This window comes from Balaenoptera borealis, assembly GCF_965194805.1.
Source record: "Balaenoptera borealis genome assembly, chromosome: 1".
NCBI classification, from domain to species: domain Eukaryota; kingdom Metazoa; phylum Chordata; class Mammalia; order Artiodactyla; family Balaenopteridae; genus Balaenoptera; species Balaenoptera borealis.
The window spans coordinates 48346592-48368840 of record NC_138860.1 but is presented as its reverse complement, the minus strand read 5'-3'; the positions used below and the strand labels follow the sequence as shown (position 1 = coordinate 48368840).

The following is a 22249-nucleotide window of genomic DNA, read 5'->3' as shown; positions in this document are numbered from 1 at the left end:
GTACAATATTCTTTCAATAAATATTCAGGGACTAGAGCAGGGAACAAAGCAAACAGTCTCTGCCCTCAGGGAGTTTATGATTTAGCAGGGAAGGAAGAGACATTGAACCTGTCAGTATCATTTGCTTTGAGTGGTTTCCTTTTTCAATCAAGAAGGGGGTGCTGGCTTGAGCCCTGGTGATCCCAGTGTGAAAGAAGATGCCAATGAGCACGCACTGTGTGCCTACTATGTGCCAGGCATCACAATAAACACTCGTCTATGTTAACTTACATAATGTTCACAACAGCCCCAAGCAGTTGGCTCTGTTATTTTAGTTTCGCAGATGAGAAAACTGAGGCACAGCCAAGTAACTTTCCTAGGCTCACACAACTTATCAGAGTTAAAGCTGGGATTCAAACTCAGAATCTGCATCAGAGCCCCAGATATGAGGAGGAGTGTTTGATGAAACCCTGATCAAAGACAGTTCTCCCAAGCTCGTGACTTTGTTTCCCTGGCTGGGCACGAGCCGCTGTGCCAGGGGCTGGTGGACCTGGACTCTCCTCTATGCTGTAGAATGAGGCCTGAACAGGGGGAAGCATTCCCATGATGGATCCCCACTCCCTCCTGCCTTCCAGAGGGCTTTGTCCCACAGCTCCTGGGCAGGGGACCAAGACAGACCCCAACCAAGAAGTGTATCCACGGGAGGGCGTTATCTCAATGACCCCTGCTTTGTCTCCCTCTGGCTGTGGATCTCACTTTGTGGATGTAAACAATAGGACCAGAAGGGACTTTGCTTGTTTTCTTCCACATGTACTGCATGTTAATGAGATGCCCCTCATAGTGTTAAGGCTGTGTGAGAGGCTTCCGTCAAGGCCTAGGAGATAGATAGGAGATCTGAAGGGTTCCAGACCAAGCAAACACTGCAGGGAGGGAGTGGAGAACCAGGGACGGGCACTCAAAGCCTGTCTCCAAGGGAAAAAGGTCAGGCCTAGAGAATTCGTGAAAGTTTTTGGAGAGAGCTGTTGGAGGACTGTGAGTCCCACCCCACGCACATGGGGCTGAATGCCTGCCTCTCACTTTGCCCCCAGGGAGAGCAGGGGCGGTAGGTCCCTTGGAGAGCCTGACATGTGCCTCCTGATGCTTGGGGATCTGACTCCAGCCTGGAAAACTGAAAAGATGAGCAGTGGGCTGGCTGTAGGCTCTGGTTGCAGAGCAAAGGCAGAGCAGCTGCTGCCTGGTAATTCTAGGGCCAAATGAGGCCCCAGCGCTTCCAGTGGGCCAGTCATGGGTCTCTGAGAGAAAGAGACTAGCAAAGGGTCATCCAAGCAGCTGTCCAAGAGGGCGTCCTGGAGGGACAAACAGACTGCAGCAGAGAGACGCCGGGGCACCTCCCAGGAAGAAGCAAGCCACCAGCCAGGGGTGGAAAGCATTCATCCCGGTTGAGAGAGCTGGAGGGAGGAAGGAATCCCCCAGAGACAGGGTCTCCCATGAGCCCGGGAACGACCCACCAGAGTCCTCCCAGGTTCAGAGAGCCAGAGGCCTGTCCCAGGAGGCATGAGCCCAAGGGCTGAGCCCCTTGCTCCCTCACCTCACCTCCCACCCTGCTCTTCTCAGGCCTGGGGGCGGGGTCCGAAAGTCCAGGTGGCAAATGGGGTAGGAAGGAGTAGAAGGGCAAAGCTGGGAAGAGAGGAGCCAATGCCATCCCCTCCCCAGGGGCAGGCCTCCTGTCTGCAGCAGCCTCCTGCCGACTCTCATGACCAGTCCACAAAACTGGGACTGGGGAGGGGGGTTCATCTGCATGGCAAAGCCTTCTTCATTTAACCCAAAGCATTCACCTTTGAAGAAACATCAGCTTTCCTTTAAAAGATAGACCTTCTCTGGTACATTTTAATTATTTTGGATGAATAATATTTTGTATATCCCTGTCTCATCACCACAACTGAAAAATGAGCTTTTGTGAGCAGGCTCTCCAGCTCATTCTCCTGCGGTCCCCTCCATGGGGCCCATCACCAGAGACTCTGGAAGATTCGATGACTCACGCAGGCCTTTCAGGGGCATGCTGATTGTACAAAGGGAGGTACGGGCATAAGCAAGATCAACCCACTCCATTTTCAGACTGCTCCAGCTGAACAAATATATAAACCATCCCTCAGCCTTTTCTCTCCCTGCGTTTTCACGCAGTAGGTGGCACTAATAAAAATACCACCTCGTGTTTGTATAGCACTTTACAGTTTCAAAGCCACTCTCACATCCCAAAGTCACTCTCCACCCCGAAACTCATCCCAAGTCATTCCCATCCCGTTTCCACCCACACTGCTGCTTTTCCTGATGGCCAGCTCCGTGCCATCCTCTGCAAGGGAGAGGCCGCGTGCCCCCTCCCGGGGAGTCCACGTGTTATGGGAAGTGTTTCCTCATAAAGAGTCAGCTGGCCAGAAATGTGGGCAGAGAGCAAAATGCAGCGTGTTCAGGTTCTGTTTATTATGTCCTCACAGCCTTGTTTATAGTAGAGGTGAGTGACATTATTCCACTTTGCATGGTAATGAAACAACTCAATGAGGACACCATCAGCCAAGCGGTTTCTACAGCAGACGAGCTGCTACAGATCTGTGCCGCCATGTGACTCGGCGAATGTCACCACGCCTGGCGGGCACACCAGCCCAGCCACCTTCTCCGTACCTGGCAGAGGGGAGGGAGCAGAATGGCAGAAGGGAGGAAGAATCAAGAAGAGAACGGTTTATTGAGAAGACCAGGACCCCACACCAGGGAAGGCCAGTGGCCCCATCCTGCCATCTCTCATCTTGGTGCACAGCATCTTGTGAATCCTGAGAGGTCACAGGGACAGGAAGACATCTCTGCTCTTGGCTTCTTCCTTCACAGTCTCATGCCAAGTGGCACAGGCTCCCCATGCCAGGGGTGACTTTGCCACCTCCTTTGCTTCTAAAACGGAGGATGCAGATTTGAAGAGGGCTGACACTTGGCAGACTGAAGGACAGCCTCGGATGGAAAATGATAATTCCTCTGCCTTGCTTGGAAGTGGGCACTGACACGGTCAGGAGAGCTCTGGGTGCTCTTGTTGACGGGAGACGATCCTGCCTCTGAACTCACCACTCATCACCTCTCCCTGCTGGTTTATGGAGAAGCAGATGCCACGTGAGCTGCTTGTCTTTCCCCCCTGCTCCTTCCTCTTCAGTCTTCCCCATTCTCAGCCCGGCTCTCCGCACCGTGAGTTCATGCCTTTCCCTCACAGTCCAGGGCCTGGAGCACCCAGACACCCGGCCCTGCTGAGGACAGGCGCCCAGGGCCTGCACCCAGAGGCTGGGCCTGCAGCCTGAGCAGAGAGCCATTTCACAGCTTTGGTTCATCCAGAGCAGCAAGTTCTGCGGAGAGCACCAGAGGGTAAAATCAACTAGGAACCTTCTAGCTGCCCATCCGGCCTAAGACCAAAGGGAATGGTGAGGGCTTAGAGCAGCAACCAAAACCCCGTGGTGGCCTTGGAAAAGAAAGCCTCAAAGAGCTTGCTATTCTGAGGGTAAAACACCCTCCCTTGAGAAATTTGAAGCTGTTGTGCTACCACTATTATCACTACTACACACCTCTCACCCACTACCTGAGTCCAACTACCATGTCGCGTGGCCTTGGGTACAGAGGCACGGCCTAACACGAAATGACCAAGCACAAGAGCACATGAAAACAAACAGCGAAGCAGCCTAGGAGGAGAGATTGGAGGAAGCCCTGTGAACGAGACCTGGCAGGCAAGGAAAACCCCAAGGACCCTTTCAGCCCCCGCTGTTGGCATACCCACTGCCTGACAACGCATTCAGCTGGGGCAGAAACATTTTTATCTCAAAGGTCAGAGAGGGCATAGAGGCAACCACCCTAAGAGTCAAATTCAGGGCTGGCAGGTTCCTGGTTATTGTGCTTGTTTGTGTCTGGGTGTGCGCCAGCCCTCTCGGCTCACACAGCTGTGTGTTACCCTTAGCTGTGTTCCTCCTCACCCCTCAGGCCCAGCATCCCAGCCTCATCTATACATTGGACCCACCCACTCCTCAGGCCCAGCATCCCAGCCTCATCTATACGTTGGACCCACCCACTCCTCAGGCCCAGCATCCCAGCCTCATCTATACGTTGGACCCACCCACTCCTCAGGCCCAGCATCCCAGCCTCAGCTATACATTGGACCCAGCCACCTGTGGAGTAGCTTAAAAACTACTGATGCCTTGAGTTCCAACCCCAAGCTGTTCTGGGGTGGGACCTAGACATTCGGGTTTTTTTAACTCCCCAGGTGATTCCATTGAACAGCCAAGGGTGAGAGCCTCTGTCTTAGACCACTGTCTTAGACCATCTTTTTTCAAAGTATGGTCCACAGGCCACTACACACCTGGGAGCTTATTAAAAATGCAGACTCCTGGATCCCACCCCAGATCTATTAGATCAGCATCTCTGAGTGTGGAACCTGGGAATTAGCACTTATAACAGGCTTTCCGGGTGATCCCTGCACATCCTCAACTTTCAGAATAAACGCTGCTCAGGGAACACTCCTCACCCCAGAAGTGCCCAGGGCTATGAAGGGTTGTTGCCGATTGTGTTCTATTTGGTTTGCCGAGGGCAACAGGAAATCTCACACCAGCCCCCAAACGGGTTAATACTCACGTGGGGCTGAAAGGCCACTCAGGGATGGAGAGCAATCCTAAAAGTCACAGCTCTGCCCGGCCTACCGCATGGCTCGCCTTGAGCCTTTAAAGGTCCCAAGCACAGAGCAAGCCTTGTGCCCGGAAGGCAGTCCACAGCACGAGCCCGGTGTGAGAAGCCAAGGAAGACGTGGAGAAGCGGCCGCTGTGGGTGCCCACCAAACGGGGCAGAGGACGCCTTGTGGAGAGGGTGAGGGAGAGGGCGGGCCAGGGCGATGTGGAAGGTCAGGGATGAGGTATGCTTGGCTATTGCTCTAGATGTTGTAAACATATCTGTTTGTTTCGTCACAGACCAAAATCTCGGTTGGCATGACCAAAGTGCCTGAAAGTAGCACTGGAGCGGAGAGCTCTGTGCCTTCTGGCGGAAGCAGGACATAAAGGGTGTGAGGAAAGCTCCACCCATGGGAAGACCATCTCTGTGGTGTACTAGTCTAGTGTTCATAATTCTCTCTCTCTCTCTCACACACACACACACACACACACTCCACGGGAGTACCATAAACATAACTATCACGTTCCTCTACACACGAACATACACCCACAGACCCTCACTTAGCGGCAAATTTCGGGATACCCAAATTGGGTCCTTCACACCTCCCCATCGTGGGAGGAAGTCACCAGGCGCCATGACACCACCATCTGCAGCCTTCGTTCCACCAATAGTTGGCAAGAACTCTAGGCCCCAGATAAGGCGACCGCAAAACGCTCTTGTTCAGACTTTTCTTCTGGGGACAGTGGAAGTGGTAAAAAGGCCCCTCTTAGGACGTTTCAGGTCTCCATAACTCTGTGCTGTTCCCATTTATAGGCACCTCCTAGTCGACAGTAGAGTTGGCGGCAGACATACATTTCGTATGTAAACAACATTGAAAATACCCTGTTCCAGAATTTGATCATTAAAGTAATTCTAGCAGCTTAAACCAAGGATGGTTTTTCAACAGTGGGGGTGGGGGAATACTACTTGATCTAACTAGGAACACCCACATGAGGCTGCAGAGTTCTTGAACGTGAAATTCCACAGGTCTCTTCAGGAGGCCTGCATTCTCTCTCTCCTCGATGGTTCGTACAGACACGTCAACCCTCACTCACAGATACTCACAGATACTCACAGATACATGGCAGGGCAGCGGACCCTAACAGTCTGTGCGACTCAAGAGCCTTCTTGGCCTTGTCTAGCTGCAGCCAAGGAAGGAAGAGATCCATAAAGTTACTGCACAGGAACGCAAGCACTGGAATACCTGCACATCTAAAAAGGCTCATCCCCCGCTACGTGAGGAGGCTGCTTCAGCCCAGTTTTCAATCACCTGCATTCCAGAGCTTACACCTCATCATGTGCTGTTTCACTTAGTCAAGCTGAAAGTTTTGGAGATCTGCAGTGAATCCAAATCCATCGGCTGTGCGTTAGCCCAATAGTACCTCCAGCACGTTTTCTGTGATTCAGTCTACCCAGAGACCAGCCTCTCCCAGGCTCCTCTTCCACTTTCTGGTCTCTCTGCTGAGGATTCACCTCCTCACCACTGCAGTCTTGGGCCAAAGTCAGCTTTTTCCCGGGCAGCTGGAGGAAGTTTCCTGTGTCTTGCTCATCCTCCAGGGAAAGGTTTCCTGATGTATTTCCAAGAGCAGCATGGGGATACCATGAAGACATCTTAGGAAGGTTCTCTACAACCAGATGTTCACAGTGATCTTCTTAGCCGCGCCTCCTGTTCCACGTTCAATCCCAAAAAGTCAAGAAGAAAGCTGCTGATCAGCCAAGATGGCCCTCACGAGAGGAACCTTTCTAAAAAAGCATGCTCCCAGGAAGCAAGCTGGAAAGAGAATTACAGCCTAAGTTCCCATTCTCCCCCATCGGAATTATATGACCTGCATGGAGGGGGGAAGAGGGAGAGACAGGGGAAGTATCAGGCACTGTGAGAGCTGTCCATGCTAGGGGAATTCACCTCCCTTTACCAAGCCATCCATCAGTCTAAGAGATCAGTGATGTGTGATACCACAGGGAGGTGAGGGCAGACAATACATTAAGCAACAGAGAGGTTATATGGTGGCCCACTGCACAAAAATCGACTGGTGCTACATTCCCTGCTCATTCAACTTCTGGAAAACTTCTTGGTAGAACTGAGGAAGATTTGCAAGCTGTCTTTTTCTCAACAGCAGTTCCACATCAGAAGTGGTGAAGGGCATCTCCCAAGACCCTTTCTGGAATTGCAAGGGTATGGGAGTCTTGTGAATTTCCTAGGCTGAGATGGTCAGTGACACTGGTCTTATGCAAATGGAAGAAACAGCCAACTCCATGGAGTGTGCCCCTTCTCTCAGAGGCCACCTATCGGTGACGGCGCTAGAAACCTGGGATTCCACCGAGACCTCTCTCCTAAACCGTGAGGTCCCAGCACGCGGGACCGGCTATTACATTGTAACAGCAAATCACAAACATAAGCCAGAGTCTTCTAGCTCTTCCTCACAGGAGTATAGGACAAGTTAGAGAGTCAGGAATCCTAACTGAGGAGGGTGTGGAAGTGGTGGAAATTGCATTTGCATTATTTACAGATTAGCCCAGCATGGCATATCTGCCTTCTTAGTGGAGATGACCCAAGGCATTATGGAGGGCAAGTTGCCCACCCAGAGAAGGGTGACAACGACAAGGTACTACCACTAACCAAAACACAAACATGGGTTAATGGAATAGAGTCCGAGCTCTGGTGGCTGGATCATACTTTGGAATGGCCCTTCATCCCTTCCTCACTCCCGGGCTCCCAACCTAAATGCCACTGCTTTTGAACACCTATGACATTTCACATTAGAATATGGTCTTGGCAGCAAGGGGAGGGGAAAGCCGGTGATCTCCAGGAGTTCCCATCTGAGGTCTAACTGAGCCGCCTCTGGCTTTGGGACAGCAAATCTAAGTACATTTTGGACCTCAGGAACCGGGGGTAAGAGTCTTTCTCCATGAGACTGTGTACTTTTCCCTGGGCTTGGTCAAAGCAAGTCAGGGAGGGTTCTTGCATGTTCTTCCTCGTGGCTTCTCGGGTCTGGAAGTCTATGTTTACCTGGAGACACAAACAGAGAGCATGGTCACAGGCCCTCAAGGGCCAAGGTACCTGGCAGCTGGTCCTATATAATAATTATTAATGACAGCATCTTAAATATGTAAGGTTATTCATGCTTTTCAAACTGCTTTCCTGAAGGTCATCCCTTTTGATGCCAGGAAGAATCCTGTGAGGTCTGAAGACCAGATATTCTTCATCCCAATTTACAGATAAAGATACTGAAGAAAAGGGATACTAAAAAAGCTGGTCTAACTTACTATGGAAAGTTAGTAACAGCCAAGGCAAAACCCCAAATTACTCAACTCTTAATCCATGGGTCTTTGCAATGTCAGGCAGAGTTAAACCAGAGACAAGCATTAATGTGGGTTCCCTAAAGTAAGCTTGCCCTTTTGTCCTTTCTCAGCTGCTAAGGAAACAAATATCCCAGGGAGAAAGACTATGTTTAGAATGTACATCTCTGTTCCAACCGGCATTTATAAGGAGCCTGCAGCATTCTGGCCCCTGGCCAAAGACCTCCTGCATCCCAAGTCAAAGCATAATTGAAGAGTTTTAGGTATAGAATGCACCTAAACTCATAGACAACAAATATTTGTCTCCTATAAAACTCTCCCAGGTAAAACTCTGTTTTATAACTCAGAATAGCAGTACATAGAAATTCGTATTATTATTATAAGTAATTATAATAAATGATCATAAAATAATATAAATGACTATAATTACTCATTAATAAGCAGTGACAAATATTGAATAGGTGTTTGACTCCTAATACTCAGAGTGGTCTTGAAAGGTGATATTATAGCCTTTTACATTGGGGAAAATGTGATTCAGAGAGACCAGGTAACTTGACCAAGATCACACAACGAGTAAGTACTGGAGCTGATATTGGAACACGATTCCAAAATACATGCTCATTCCATCAAGTCATGCTGCCTTCCACTAGGAAAACTAACATGGATTTACCGGCATCTATCTTGCAGAATCCCTATAGAAACACAGTTCCTGCTGGCACATGTTTAACTGACAGACAGCTAAAATACTCCCAGTTGAGCTCCTTTTTATAGAATCCCTGGGCTCTGCACCTTAAAAGTGATCCCTTTTGTATCAAGAGCCGTCAGAGCAGTGAGGTTCATTTCAGAACAAAGTCCCCATCAAACCTGGCTCAAACCCCAGCAAGGAGAGCAATGGATGGAGGTCTGACAAGACCCCACCGCCAACACACCTCCCGCGGAGCCTGCACATCCACAAACTCCTCAAAGATCCTATGGGCCTTGGAGACCAGTTTTGCAGTTGACCTGGTCTTCTTGAACTCCTCACAGGCCAACCAGAACTCCAGGTTCTCTTCACTGAACTCCGTCTTCAGGAAGGCGCGGAACGCAGCCACCCCATCTGTGGACGTGGAGGGAAGTGGAAAGGAAGAGAAATAGGAAGAGGCTTAAGTCCAAGAACTGTAGAAGAAAGAAAGGTAGTCATAACACAAGAGCGGCCCTGATTGTCCAGCCCTCACTGCTCTCCTCCACATCCTCTTGAAGACTCCAGTCTCTTAAACACACAGGTACCGTCAGAGGCAAGCCATGCTTCTCATTCAAGGATCATAGTGATATTCTGGAGAAATGTTTAGGAAGCCATAGGAATAATGACTATGGGAAGGCCTGGTCACTTCTAATCAGCCCTCGGTGGTGACTGCCTGTCCCCTAATGCAGAGTTGGCTGCCCCCTGGGTGTACTGGTCAGCCTGTGCTTCTAACGAGGCCAAAGTAATATACGTAATCCATTCCCTGCACCAATCCAAGTCAACCAACCTGAAAAAACAATCTGTCACAAGACAAACTGATGGGGGGTGGGGGGCAGTGAATGCCTCAGGGCAAATCCTTCACTATTATCAGAAAAATGTCTGAAAGTAAACACCCACTGAAATGCAATCTGTAAAACCATTCCGTTATATGGAAGGGGTTCTCAGCCTCTTTTAAAAAACTTTTGAGGCCCCATATTTAACGATTAATTCCATGGATGCTTTATTTTAAAAGATCTTGCCTATCAAATTATACATTTTAATTAAGATTAATTATAATTTTTCTAGTAAATGATTTAATGATTAACAAATCCTTGCATTTTTCTTAATCAATGTCATGCGTATGGCCAAACAGAGCTTCCAATCAGAGTAAGATGAGCAGGGTTATCACATAGATTTGGAAAGGGAAACAACATTCATTGATAGCCTATGCATTCAGCTGATGTTTTTATTTTAAAATAGTTTTGATAAATTATCTTAACCCTTAACGCATGCTCCTCAAATCAAATAAGAGCTATAGCTTTCTACCAACTGTCCTCAGAGGAAGGACAGATACAGCCTAAAATAAAGGAGTGACTGCATTGGTTAAAAATGACTCTGGCTGGGGGCTTCCCTGGTGGTGCAGTAGTTTAAAATCCACCTGCCAGTGCAGGGGACACGCGTTCGAGCCCTGGTCCGGGAAGATCCCACATCCCGCGGAACAACTAAGCCGGTGCGCCATAACTACTCAGCCTGCGCTCTAGAGCCCACGAGCCACAACTACTGAGCCCACATGCCACAACTACTGAAGCCCGCGCACCTAGAGCCCGTGCTCCGCAACAAGAGAAGCCACGACAATGAGAAGCCCATGCGCTGCAACGAAGACCCAACGCAGCCAAAAATAATAAATAAATAAAATTAATTAATTAAACAAAAAGACTCTGGCTATAATGTTTTATTTCTTTTCTAAAATTTACTAGAAGGACAATATGTTAACAGTTCTTAATTCTGGGTGACGGACTCCCCTGAGCATCGAAGGTCCATCCATAGGCGCTAGGCCCGGGCACTGTCCACCATCATTCCGTGGATTGATGGCGCCATGTGGTTGACATATTTAACTGTTTGTTTTTACTTTTCTGAAACATTTTTATTTCTCCTAATTAAAAAGTCATTGTTTATCTTTCAAAATAGACATCTTAATGCTCACCCTAGAACCATAGTTATAAAAGTCAAGACTTTTAATTGTAAGAGCCAGGAACTTGGGAGAGAAAAGGGTGTTGATGGAAATCCCAAAGCTAAACCTTAAATCACAAAGAAATCTAAGTTTGGAGGCCTGAGCTTAAAGTGTTTAACAAAAGTAGGGGTGGCCGTGAAATTTATCACCCCAGCCAGGACATTTCTGGGAGTCAAGGGGGCCACTTCTGTTAATTACACAGGGACAACAGACATAAACCATGACCACCATAGGCAAAAACCAGGACACATGGTCACCTTAACAGTAAGACAAGGAGTCTGGAGAAAGCAGAATATGATATAAGGTTGTTTCCCATCAGGCAGGATGGAAATAAAACTGTCCCTGTGCCAGGCAGGAGGAGAGTAACACAGTTTAGACTCATACGAAGGGTCTGCTCAGTGCCCCACTGGCCCTCATTCCTGCACTGGGTTCAAAACCCTGAGAGGAGGACATAGAAATCCGAGATAAATTCAGAATCAAAGTGAGTGTGAAGCAGTGGCGTGGCACTAATTAGGCAGAGAGATGTTCTGAAAAGCATTCATTCAATTCAACAATTTAAAAAAAAAAAACTACTCATGAACAAAGTACTGTTCAAAATCTTGGGATACATCAGAGAACAGATCATAAAATCCCTGTCCATAAAATCCCTTGTGGGTGCTCTTGTTGCCATGTCTTGTCTCCTCCAAGTTCTCATAGAGGAGCTCTAGAAGTTTCCTCAGGCTCTAAAAGAACAGGGGTTTGAGAGCTAGCATGCCTGTCAGAGGCTACAGGCAGAGGTGGGAGGGAAAACCACCTGCAGCTGCGGAAGCCTCTGAGACTCAGTGCCAGTGAGAGCCAAGGGGCGTGGGCGGGGCTGCTTCCGCGACGTGTCCTCGGAGCAATGACCAGTCCACACGTGACAAGAGCCAGGGACGCGATCCATGACACAGGGAGGACACAGGCCAGAGGCCCTCCCCTGCTGCCTTCCCGCTGTGGTCAGGGTGTGGGAAGGAAAAGGTGCGGGGCTGGGGGAACCCTAAAACGCTATGCGTTTATCTAAAGGGGCAAATGTAAAGTGACTCAGAAGAGTGCCTCTGAAGAGCCTGTTGTTTTTAAACCAGACGAGACTAAATTCTTTGAACTGAAAACTTTGTTTGTTGTTTGTGTTAGATTTTGTTCTGCTTTCCATCAAGCAAAAATGGGTGCTTGTGAGCAAGCTGAGATCAAGAAAATTACCTCTCTGCCTTCCTCGATGTTATTAGCGAGGATCGCCCTGCTAGGGAAACTGTGTGGCCTCACCCTACCCAAGGTACAGACATTATCTCCTTGCATCAGATCTCAGCTTTGCTGGGTCTTTGTGTGGATTAAAGGAGATAACACCTGCAGAGTACCCTCAGGAACATTGCTTTACTTCTTCCCACTTTATAGATGAGGAAACATGCTTAGAGAAGTGGATTGGCTGAGTTCACACAAGGAATAATATGCAGCATTTAAAAACGTAAGATAGGGGCTTCCCTGGTGGCGCAGTGGTTGAGAATCTGCCTGCCAATGCAGCGGACACGGGTTCAAGCCCTGGTCTGGGAAGATCCCACATGCCGCGGAGCAACTAGGCCCGTGAGCCACAACTACTGAGCCTGCGCGTCTGGAGCCTGTGCTCCGCAACAAGAGAGGCCGCGATAGTGAGAGGCCCGCGCATCGCGATGAAGAGTGGCCCCCGCTTGCCGCAGCTAGAGAAAGCCCTCGCACAGAAACGAAGATCCAACACAGCCATAAATAAATAAATAAATAAATAAATTAAAAAAAGAAAAAAAGTAAGATAGCCTAACTACCAATCCAACACAGCAGTAAGGCCATCCCCACTCATTCATTCATTCATTCTTTCACCCATTATGTGACCCAGGCATTCTGCTAGGAACCTGGGCACAAAGCACAGGCACAACCAAGTGCTCACAGAACTTTCAGTAACAGAGCAATTTGAGCCAAGATAACATAATTACGGTAATTATGGTATAGATGATAAGTGATATGCTAGGGAAAGCGTAGGTGGCTGTGAAAGTACCCAGGGGGGGCGCCCGAGCCCGAGCTGAGGGGGAGAGGGAAGTCTTATAGGAGGAAGAAGCTTCTAGGCTGAGATGTGAAGCTGAGGAGAAGGAAGCTAAGTGAAAAAGGAAGGGAAAGAGGAAGAAGAGACTTGCAGAAAGGGGGAACCACAGGCACGGAGGCCTACAATTAAGAAAGGTTTATTTGAGTAACCAGAAATAGTTTAGTAAGACTAGTGTTTAATAATAATAATAATAATAATGCTAAAATTATTGAGCCTACCTGTAGGATAGACATACACCAAGAGGCCTGTGAAAGAGCCAGAGACAGAAGGATAACACAGCATTCCAAAAGGCCAGGGAAGGGAACATTTCAGGTAGGAAGTGGCCACTGTGTCCAGCGCTACCCAGAGGTCAAGCTAGATACGGTCTGAGAAGCGGTGGTCTTTAGACTCGGCGACAAGATTCCGGAACCACTGGCAAGAACAGTCTTCGTGGTGTGATGAGAGCCCTAGTCATATTGTGGTAAGCATAGTGGGGAATGAGGGGGGAGGAAGTTGAAACAATGAATTCAGATGCCTCTTGCAAGAAGGGGAGTAGAGAGATCAGACAGCACAGCTGGAGGGAAACAAGAAGTCAGGAAAGAGGTCTGGGGTGTGTGTGTGTCTGTGTGTCTGTGTGTCTGTGTGTGTCTGTGTGTCGTGGGGTTTTTGTAAGATAGCCTTGGGTATGATTAAACGTTGATCTGGCCAGGAAAGACTTGTTGAGCAGGAGGAGTTGAAGTTAACGAAAAGAAAGTTTCATTGATAAAATGTTGCCTCCAGGAAGGTAGGAGAAATAGGCCTGAGAACAGCGCTGTGACGGAGAAGAAGAGGAAAGGCTGCACGTGGATGCGGGAAAGTTTCTAGTTTGGGTGCAGGATGTTGAAGGAGTTCCCATCTGATATTAGCTGGAGAAAGTGGTAGGAAATGGAAATGGTACAGTTTTTATTTCTTTCTTTAGGATCTGGGGCAGGGAGTTTTATTTATTTACTATACGCCATGCTTTTTGCTGGAGATTTTACAAACAGCAGCTAAATTTATTTTCACAGCAGTGCCGGTCCATAGATAGCACAGATGATCCGCTCTCATTTTCCACAGGAAGAAACTAAAACTTACGAAGTCAGATAAATTTTCCAGCCCACAGCTGGCAGGAACAGCCAAGTTTCCCTACCGTCCATATGACTCTGAAGCAAGATCTTTCCAGGTGTGTTTGCAAGCAGAAGGGAAAGAGCAAGGGAAGAGAGCAATTAAAGGGGCAAAAGAGGGCTTCCCTGGTGGCGCAGTGGTTAGGAATCCGCCTGCCAATGCAGGGGACACGGGTTCGTGCCCCGGTCCGGGAAGATCCCACATGCCACGGAGTGGCTGGGCCCGTGAGCCACAACTACTGAGCCTGCGCGTCTGGAGCCTGTGCTCCACAACAAGAGAGGCCACGATAGTGAGAGGCCCGCGCACCGCGATGAAGAGTGGCCCCCGCTTGCCGCAACTAGAGAAAGCCCTCGCACAGAAACGAAGACCCAACACAGCCATAAAAATAAATTAATTAATTAATTAATTTTTTTAAAAAAATTAAAAAAAAAAGGGGGGGCAAAAGAACAGCATCTGGTAAAGGCAGATTCTAGAGAAGGAAAGGGTTCAAGAAGAAGTGGATGAACTTGACTTCCTGAAAGTCAAAAGTAGAGAAAGAGAGGGGGGCAGATGGAGATAGAGAGAAATGGTCCAGGAAGGGACATATTTGAGATGCATCACGGTTGAACAGCTTTGATCTTCTTTATGAATTTGGGATGAAGGCCCTGCAGGTGGTCTGCCTCCACGTGCCAGATTTTGGAGATACGGTAGAATCAAATCATATAAAGTCACCACCTCACAGAACTTGCAAGCTAGTCTAGTGTAACAGACATTAAGCAATCATTTAAAATAATTAATTGAATAATTACAAATGTAGTATGTACTGTGGTGGGGACACCTATGAGAGTGAAAAGAGTCTGGGAACAGCTACTCTAGAAAAAAGAATAGGACCCTGGTAGGAAACAGGCAAACCATTACGAAGACCTAGATTTCAGTTCCTGGAGAGGGTTATGATGCACCAGGAAAGGAGCAAGACCTTTTAGTTTTGGGGTGTCCCCGTCATTCAAAGACAGGAGCATAGGGACTTCCCTGCTGGCACAGTGGTTAAGAATCCGCCTGCCAATGCAGGTGACACGGGTTTGATCCCTGGTCCAGGAAGATCCCACATGCCGCAGAGCAACTAAGCCCATGTGCCACAACTATTGAGCCTGCGCTCTAGAGCCCGCGAGCCACAATGACTGAGCCTGCGTGCCACAACTACTGAAGCCCGCGCGCCTAGAGCCCGTGCTCCAAAACAAGAGAAGCCACTGCAATGAGAAACCCACACAGTGCAACGAAGAGCAGCTCCCGCTCGCCGCAACTAGAGACAGCCCATGAGCAGCAATGAAGACCCAATACAGCCAAAAATAAATAAATTAAAAAAAAAAAAAAGACAGGAGCATCAGCTCCAGGCTGGCAAATGGAACCTGGAGAGCAGGAAGGCACCAGCAGTTGGGACACTAAAAAAGAAAGAGGCTAAGCGGGAGGTAAAGAAAAGTTGAAGTTAGAGAAGGCATTTTTAAAATAACCACTGCAAATAGGTATTGAGCGCTCACTTTGGGCCAGGCGCAGCACCAAATGCATTGTGAACCTCGTGGCAAATCCACAGCATGGGTCCTGATAGTTTCACCATTTCCCAGTAGAGAAAAATGAAACTTAGAGAAGTTAAATAGCTTGCCAACGGTCACGCAGTTAGCAAGTGGCAAGGATGTCAAGCTGCAGAGCCAGCATTCTTACGTGACACAGTGGTCCACTCTCCAGCTCTGCACAACGGTGGGCCCGAGGGACGCCTGCGCCAGTGGTGACTGGAGAGCCGGGGAGGGAGAGCCATCGCACAGCACAAGACAAGGAGGCCTCAAGCAACAACACAACAGTGACGACATTTCCAGGAATGATGGCAACAGATGAGGTGGGGAGGAAATGAAAAAAGTCACCAAGGGAGGCAGAGGAGTATCGGAGAGTAGAACAGCATAGAGATAAGAATGGGCATGGGCAGTAGCATCCGACTGAATTACAGCAGCTCAGACTGACTCAGTGGGGATGGGGATTTGGAGTAAAATGTGTGGTGAGCTCATACTCAGATTGCAATTGTCTGGCAGCTCCGTTGAGGCAGCCTACTGACCTTGCCCATCCCTCCTGGTGCGGGAGCACCAGTGTCTCAGCCAGAAGCACCAGTTCTGATCACAGGCAGGCTGCCCATAGTTGGCACATTCAACCTCACTGAGTCTCAGCATCCTCGTCTGGAAAGCGAGGGTGGTGGATCTCATGAACTCTCCCAGGTAGGGTTAGTGCTCTGCTCTGTGCCCCCATCACAACTTTGATGTGCCTGCGTCACACACAGCTCTCAGACGATGGTTTTCCATCCTCCTCCTCCTCCTCCTCATCGCCGTTATACATCAAGGACTTACCCCAGGCCAAGTTCTATGGTATCCAATCTACATATCAACTCACGTAACCCTTACACCAACCCTATTATCAAGGCAGAGGCTCTGGAGTCAGACAGCCTGCGTTTGAATCCTGTGTGACCTTGGAAAAACACCTTAACATCTCAAAGCCCAAGGCTTTCTCACCTTGGAGAGTTTAAGTGAAACGTCTGTGGTCCCTTAGACAGTAAGGGGTGGGAGGTGGATTTACACACTCATCTACGTGACTCTGCCTGTCTCTCCTCTGGTGACCACTGGCAGGCCCCACGTTATCACTTCCTCTAAAGGAGGGATGGACGATAACCCCAAATCAGACAGTATGCTGCAAGTACGCCACAGCAGGCCAAACACACCATTTGGCTCACAGAGCTGGAGATTCTCCGGCAGGACAACACCTGCCATCACCTCCTCTGTGGCGACAATGGAGGCCATCAGGTACCACTCATAACCTGGAATCGGTCTAAACTCTCTTCTTTCCCGCAGCTCTGATACCCACCCTACGTGTCCCTCCCAAGATGCAGGGGCACCTCAGAGAGCAGACAGGCATACTCCCCCACCCTGGCCCGGGGACACTCTAACACAGCACAGCTGAGTGACCTTGTAAAGGTGCATCCTGTTCACGGGCAGCCTTGATCCAAACTGTGTTTGCCTGCATTTCCAGGGCAGGCTTCAGAGGGAGTGGGAGGGCAAACAAAGCAAAATGTAGCACTTGAAATTTACCAGGATTTCAAGGGAAGAGCTTGAGGAGAGATGAGGAAGGAGGGGAGAAAGGCCTAGGAGGGTCTGGACCCGAGAAGCGGCACTGCAGCAAAGACACACTGAAAGCCTCATGGAGGCCTGCACAGACCGTGGGGATCCCCTCCTCCTCTGCTTGCCCTCCCCTCTCAGCCCCTCTCCCCATCCTTTCGTACTCCCAGGGCCAGCTCTGAGCAAGGCAGGGTGGAGGGTCACTGTGCAAAGAGAAACTTCATCCCTGAACAATGGAAGTGAGATGGGGTGGAAGCCTCCCTCCACCGCCCCATGGCTGCAGGAGCCCCTCCCCTGCCCGAGAGCAGATGGCCGCAGCGGGCCTCTGTGTACAGACCACTTGTCCCCAACCTGGCCCAGCTTTCCTGCTCATGTGACCTAGCAAAGGAACTGTATGAGGCTGCAGCAGGATTCCTTCTTCCCATCTACATCTTTTCCTCCCCCTTCTATCACCTCCCGCCTCCTCCCAGCAAGCCTTTTGTCTGGTCCTCTCCCTAACGCTTCAGCATCTTTCCCCGCTCTTCTCCCTTTTCTTCTGTCCCCTGTCCCTTTTCGCTCCTCCTTCCATTTTTCCCCTTCTCTCCACCAGGACCCTCTCCTTCCCTTCTGCTTGTCCATAAACTGCAGTTGGTTAAAATACAGGATGCCGGTTCATCTCTGAAAGGCTCATCAGCATCTACTGGCATCTCTCAGAGTGAGCTGCTATGTTAGCTGTGCTTCCTTTGCCCACACCTGCCATGCACCATCCACCCCCCCTTACCCACTCACCCCCCTGGGGTATCCCAGACTCAGATCCCTCCCCAATACTCAGAGAAGTAGAGTCCCCCCCTCCACCACCCCCACAGATTCCAGGCTGCTGGAGAGTGATTCCTCTCTGACCCCTGAAGCTATTCTGCCTGGGGCTGTGTCCTGGCTCTGTGTGACCTTGAGCAAGATGCTTAACCTCTCTGTGCCTCAGTCCTCTCCTCTGTGAAATGCAGATGCTAACAGTACTTCCCCCATGGGGCCGTGGGGAGGAGGTGAGTTAATACACGTAAACAGCATGCAGAGCCTGACACTAACACAGTGATTGCTCCACATGTGTTTGCGATCATTATTCCTGTACTTTGCTGGCTTAAGGAATCATTGGACAGAACGTAACATGCCTACTACCAAAAAACGACCCTGGTAACTTAAAGATGATGGGTGAGAAACCGTTCAGGAGAATGAGAGAGAAACAGGAGGATCTGCCTTTTTTTTTTTTTTTTTTTTCATTTCATTTTCATTTCACTTTGGCTTTCTCTGCATGACCTTCTAAGTCAAGACACTTAAGAACATCAGACATTTTTGAGATTAGTGTCTGTTGAGTTGCAGGAAAGGAAAGGATGGTGTCCACAGTTCCTGGAACACTGGACAGAATTTCGGCATCCTCCGGAGCAAGCACGGCATCTCCAAGAACACTCCCGCGGCCGCACACACGCTGCCTGCTGCCGGCATCTTCCCTCTAGTTCTTTGATGCAGGGTGCTTACATAAGAAAAGAAACTGGGTCACTATGAATGAGCAGTGCAGCTGGTGCAGCAGGGAGGGTGGCTTAGGTAACAGTTCAAGGTCCAGGAGCCCTGATTTAGCTGGCACTGGGGGTGGGCTTGAGCCTAGTTCAGTTCCCAGGCTTGGAAAAAAAGATCACAAGAATGATTTTTTTTTTTTTTTTTTTTTTTTAGCTTTCTGTTTGCTAAAGTATAGTCCCAAAGACCAGAGTCCTCTTGCATCCCTGATCAATTGGGAAAAAATAAGCTGGTTAATGGATCCAAGGTCAGACAAAAGAGAGGAGAGGACAATACATTCATAAAATCTAGGATACATATACTAATGACGAAGTCAAAACCTCTTTGATTCAAAACCAAGCTCACTAATTTGAAATTTGTGATGAGAAAAGCACCAGGATCAAAGCCTTTCTTTTATGTTATCTATAAAATGAAGGTTTTAAAGCAAATAACTGGGGCTAAGAAGATTTAGGTAGGAAGATTATTTACAGAACAAACTATTTCCAGTTACTGACATTTACTGGCAAGCAATTAGTATGCTAATTGTACTTCAGTCTTGTGATTTGCGTAATTTTCTTCAATGATCTCTACTTTGTTAGTATATATATAGCAAGATGATAGATTATGATAGTAGTAGGACTTGGTTGCTAGATTCTTTGAGTCAGAAAAGACATGGGACATCCTATGATCCAGCCCTACACGGAACACAAGGAAATGGTGAGGCCCTGGGGTTGCATTGCTTCTTATTCCTAGGACGTGGTCACAGAAGAGGAAGGAGAGCCTGGGTCTTACAACTCCTAGTCCAATGTTCCTTCTTATTTTATCAAGCAGAAACTGAGTCAAGTAACAGAAAAAACGTGGTAGAGCCTGTATCTGCAACTATTGTAAGAAATTGGCAAGGGGTTTTTTTATTAAAGGGGTGACAAAGGAGATGTGCCCCAAATAGGGTGAAAGTTTAGCATTCACAAATGACTCCTTTAAAACAAGAGAAGTATTATCAAATCCCATGGACACCAGTCCACAGCCTAAAAGATTTCAAAAATTAAGTGTTTAGGAATGTTTTTCTGGTTGGTTTGACATAACAACACCGCAGGGACTCTCAAAGAGGAAACATACCAGATTCACCTACTGGGCTTTTAAAAACTACATCCCAGACGGATGCTTTCACATACATTGAGGGGAAGTTGGGACAGTATGAAGAAGGGATGCCAAAACCTCATGTGGCAAAAGGGGGTGAGGTATTATGAGATTGGAATAAGCCCACTGGTGGTGCTGACGTGAACCCCACCCTACCCCCAGAGTTCAACCTCAAGCTGCCTATGGGATCAAGAAGCTGACACCATCTCTAGCATATAGGAGTCACGAAATGCATGTGTTCTCCATGAATTTAATGTTGGGTTATAATAAAAATAATAAGAATATTTATCCTTCATGGAGCCCCCCACCATGTACCAGTCATCATGCTTAGCATTTCACAACCGCAGTCACATTTAATCCTCGCAACAACTCTACAAGGTAAGTCTAAGCATTCCCCTTTTACAGATGAGGAATGTGAAGTTTATAGAGTTTACATAATTTACCAAAGGTCACAGCTGGTAAGCAAGACAATGCGTGTCCAAACGCTTTCATTCAAACCTTTTTCAACAAGTTTTTAATAGCTGCCTTAGATATTCTTGGCACTCCTTCTATAAAGGTTAAATGCATCCATGTTCCTGGGTGCAAATAAAAATTATAGCAATATAGAGAGGGTGGCAAGGAGGAGGAGAAGTTTCTTTTCTATCCATCTCTAGTTCGAGTATCTCTAACTTTTATCATCACTTTATCCAGAAAGCACACCTGCCATATTTGTTTATTTACTGTGTACACTCTCCACCATGCCTGCTACACGTGTGGACTCTGCAACACATGGACGATGTCCCGTTAAAGGGATGTGCTGCCTGAGAACTTTGGAGAACGGCAGTACAGTCTTTAGCATGTTTCTTTGAAAGCACAGACCACCTGCCCCGCCAGGAGGCTCCAGGTTCATAGTTTCCCGTACTTGTGTTCTAGAGCAGTGTTTCTCAAGCTTCAGCGCACATCAACATTACTGGGGGGCTTGAGCAAAAACAGACTGCTGGTTCCCACTCCCAGAGATTCTGATTCAGTAGGTATGAGATGGGACCCAAGAATTTCCATTTCTCACAGGCTGCCATCGGCTCATCAGCTGCTGGTGCTGCCTTCCTTGGATCCCACTTTGAGTGACACTGTTCTAGAACCTTTCGGCTTGCAGAGGGATGTGAGGAGAGCTGTGTGACAGGTGGAAATCTGTTTGTTAAATGGTACATTCTAGAGCTAAAGACCATTTGCATGAACAAGTAAGGAATTTCATGAGCTGATAATTTTAGTGTTTGCTTGTGTGGGGTTTTCTGCTTGGTTGCTATGTGACCAGGTCACTTCATTCTATTTTTCTATATCTCAATCGTTATCCCAAAGGGGCTAATTTTTTTTAAACTAAAAGCTTCTTTACTGCTCTCTTTTGCTCAGAGATGAATACTAACTCTGCAAATGCAAAACAGCTTTCAGTTACACTATTCCATGAACCTAGCCTTCCCTTGGCCTGGCGGGGACCCTCCATGCGCTGCAAACAATGAAACAAAGCTAAGGACCACATGGAGGCCCAGGGGGAGGTGGTCTGTCATCCAGGTGGGGGATCAGGCTGAAAGAAAGAGGGAAGAAACCCTGTCTACACCTTCACCTTAAAACTGGGATGAATTTCAACTTTTACGTCAAAAAAAAAAAAAAAACAACAAAGACAGGAGGGAGGGGCAGAGGGAAGGAGGGAGAATTGATTCAGAGTTAAGGACTGAACGTCCTACTAAAAGCTGGACAAATAACAAGCATATGCCTGAACCTCATGAAGAATAAAAGCAGAAGACACAGAATTTCGTGCTCTCCAGCAACCTGTCAGAAAAGATTTCCCACAAGCTGGGAGCCTTCATTCTCCCGAGTATGAACTGCAGAGGTGGGCACATGCACACATGCCCCTGGGGACAGACTAGGTGCACACACACAGACAGCAAGTCTATAATTGTCACTGGATGAACAGGAGAAAGATGCCAAATTAACACACAGTAGAAATCCCTCCCTATCTAATGAAGCCATCAGCACTTTCAATTTCATTTTTCATTTGTTAGTTAGGAAAAAAAAAAGAGCACTTAGCAAGTGGTTATCTCCCAGACCTCCACGGGTGCGTCTTTAGCTCTGCACTGCACTTGTAAGCAAATGTAATTGGAAATAAAATTCCTCCCCAAATATTTACGTTCCAGATTTTTTTATTCTAAAAAATAGTAAAAGTTGCTTTCTTTTTTTCCTGAGATTTGAACCCACGAGGTGCATCCCTGCCCAGTGGGATCCTGCCAAGGAGAGGAGAAAGCTTCATAACACAGGTACCTTCGCCTCTCATCGGGTTGCTCAAGCCATTTCAACTCTCAAGCAGTTTTTTTTTTTTTTAATTAATTTATTTATTTTTATGGCTGTGTTGGGTCTTCATTTCTGTGCGAGGGCTTTCTCTAGTTGTGGCAAGCGGGGGCCACTCTTCATCGCAGTGCGCGGGCCTCTCACCATCGCGGCCTCTCTTGTTGCGGAGCACAGGCTCCAGACGCGCAGGCTCAGTAGTTGTGGCTCACGGGCCCAGCCGCTCCGTGGCA

The 22249-nt window shown here is 48.2% G+C and overlaps 1 protein-coding gene across 7 annotated transcripts in view; it reads right to left on the bottom strand.

Moving 5' to 3' along the window:
• Positions 1–2437: 2437 nt before the first annotated feature.
• Positions 2438–22249, bottom strand: part of RGS8 (regulator of G protein signaling 8) — a 135847-nt gene continuing 116035 nt past the window's right edge. For 6 of the 7 annotated variants that reach the window (XM_082401389.1, XM_082401390.1, XM_082401391.1 and 3 more), the window contains 2 exons: positions 8925–9091; positions 2438–7705 (listed from right to left, as the gene is read on the bottom strand). In XM_082401389.1, coding sequence (XP_082257515.1) covers positions 7523–7705; positions 8925–9091 — 350 coding nt within the window. In that variant the 3' untranslated portion in view covers positions 2438–7522. Of the gene's footprint in view, positions 9092–22249 lie in introns of all 7 variants that reach the window. The other variant, XM_082401388.1, reaches the window with a different exon arrangement.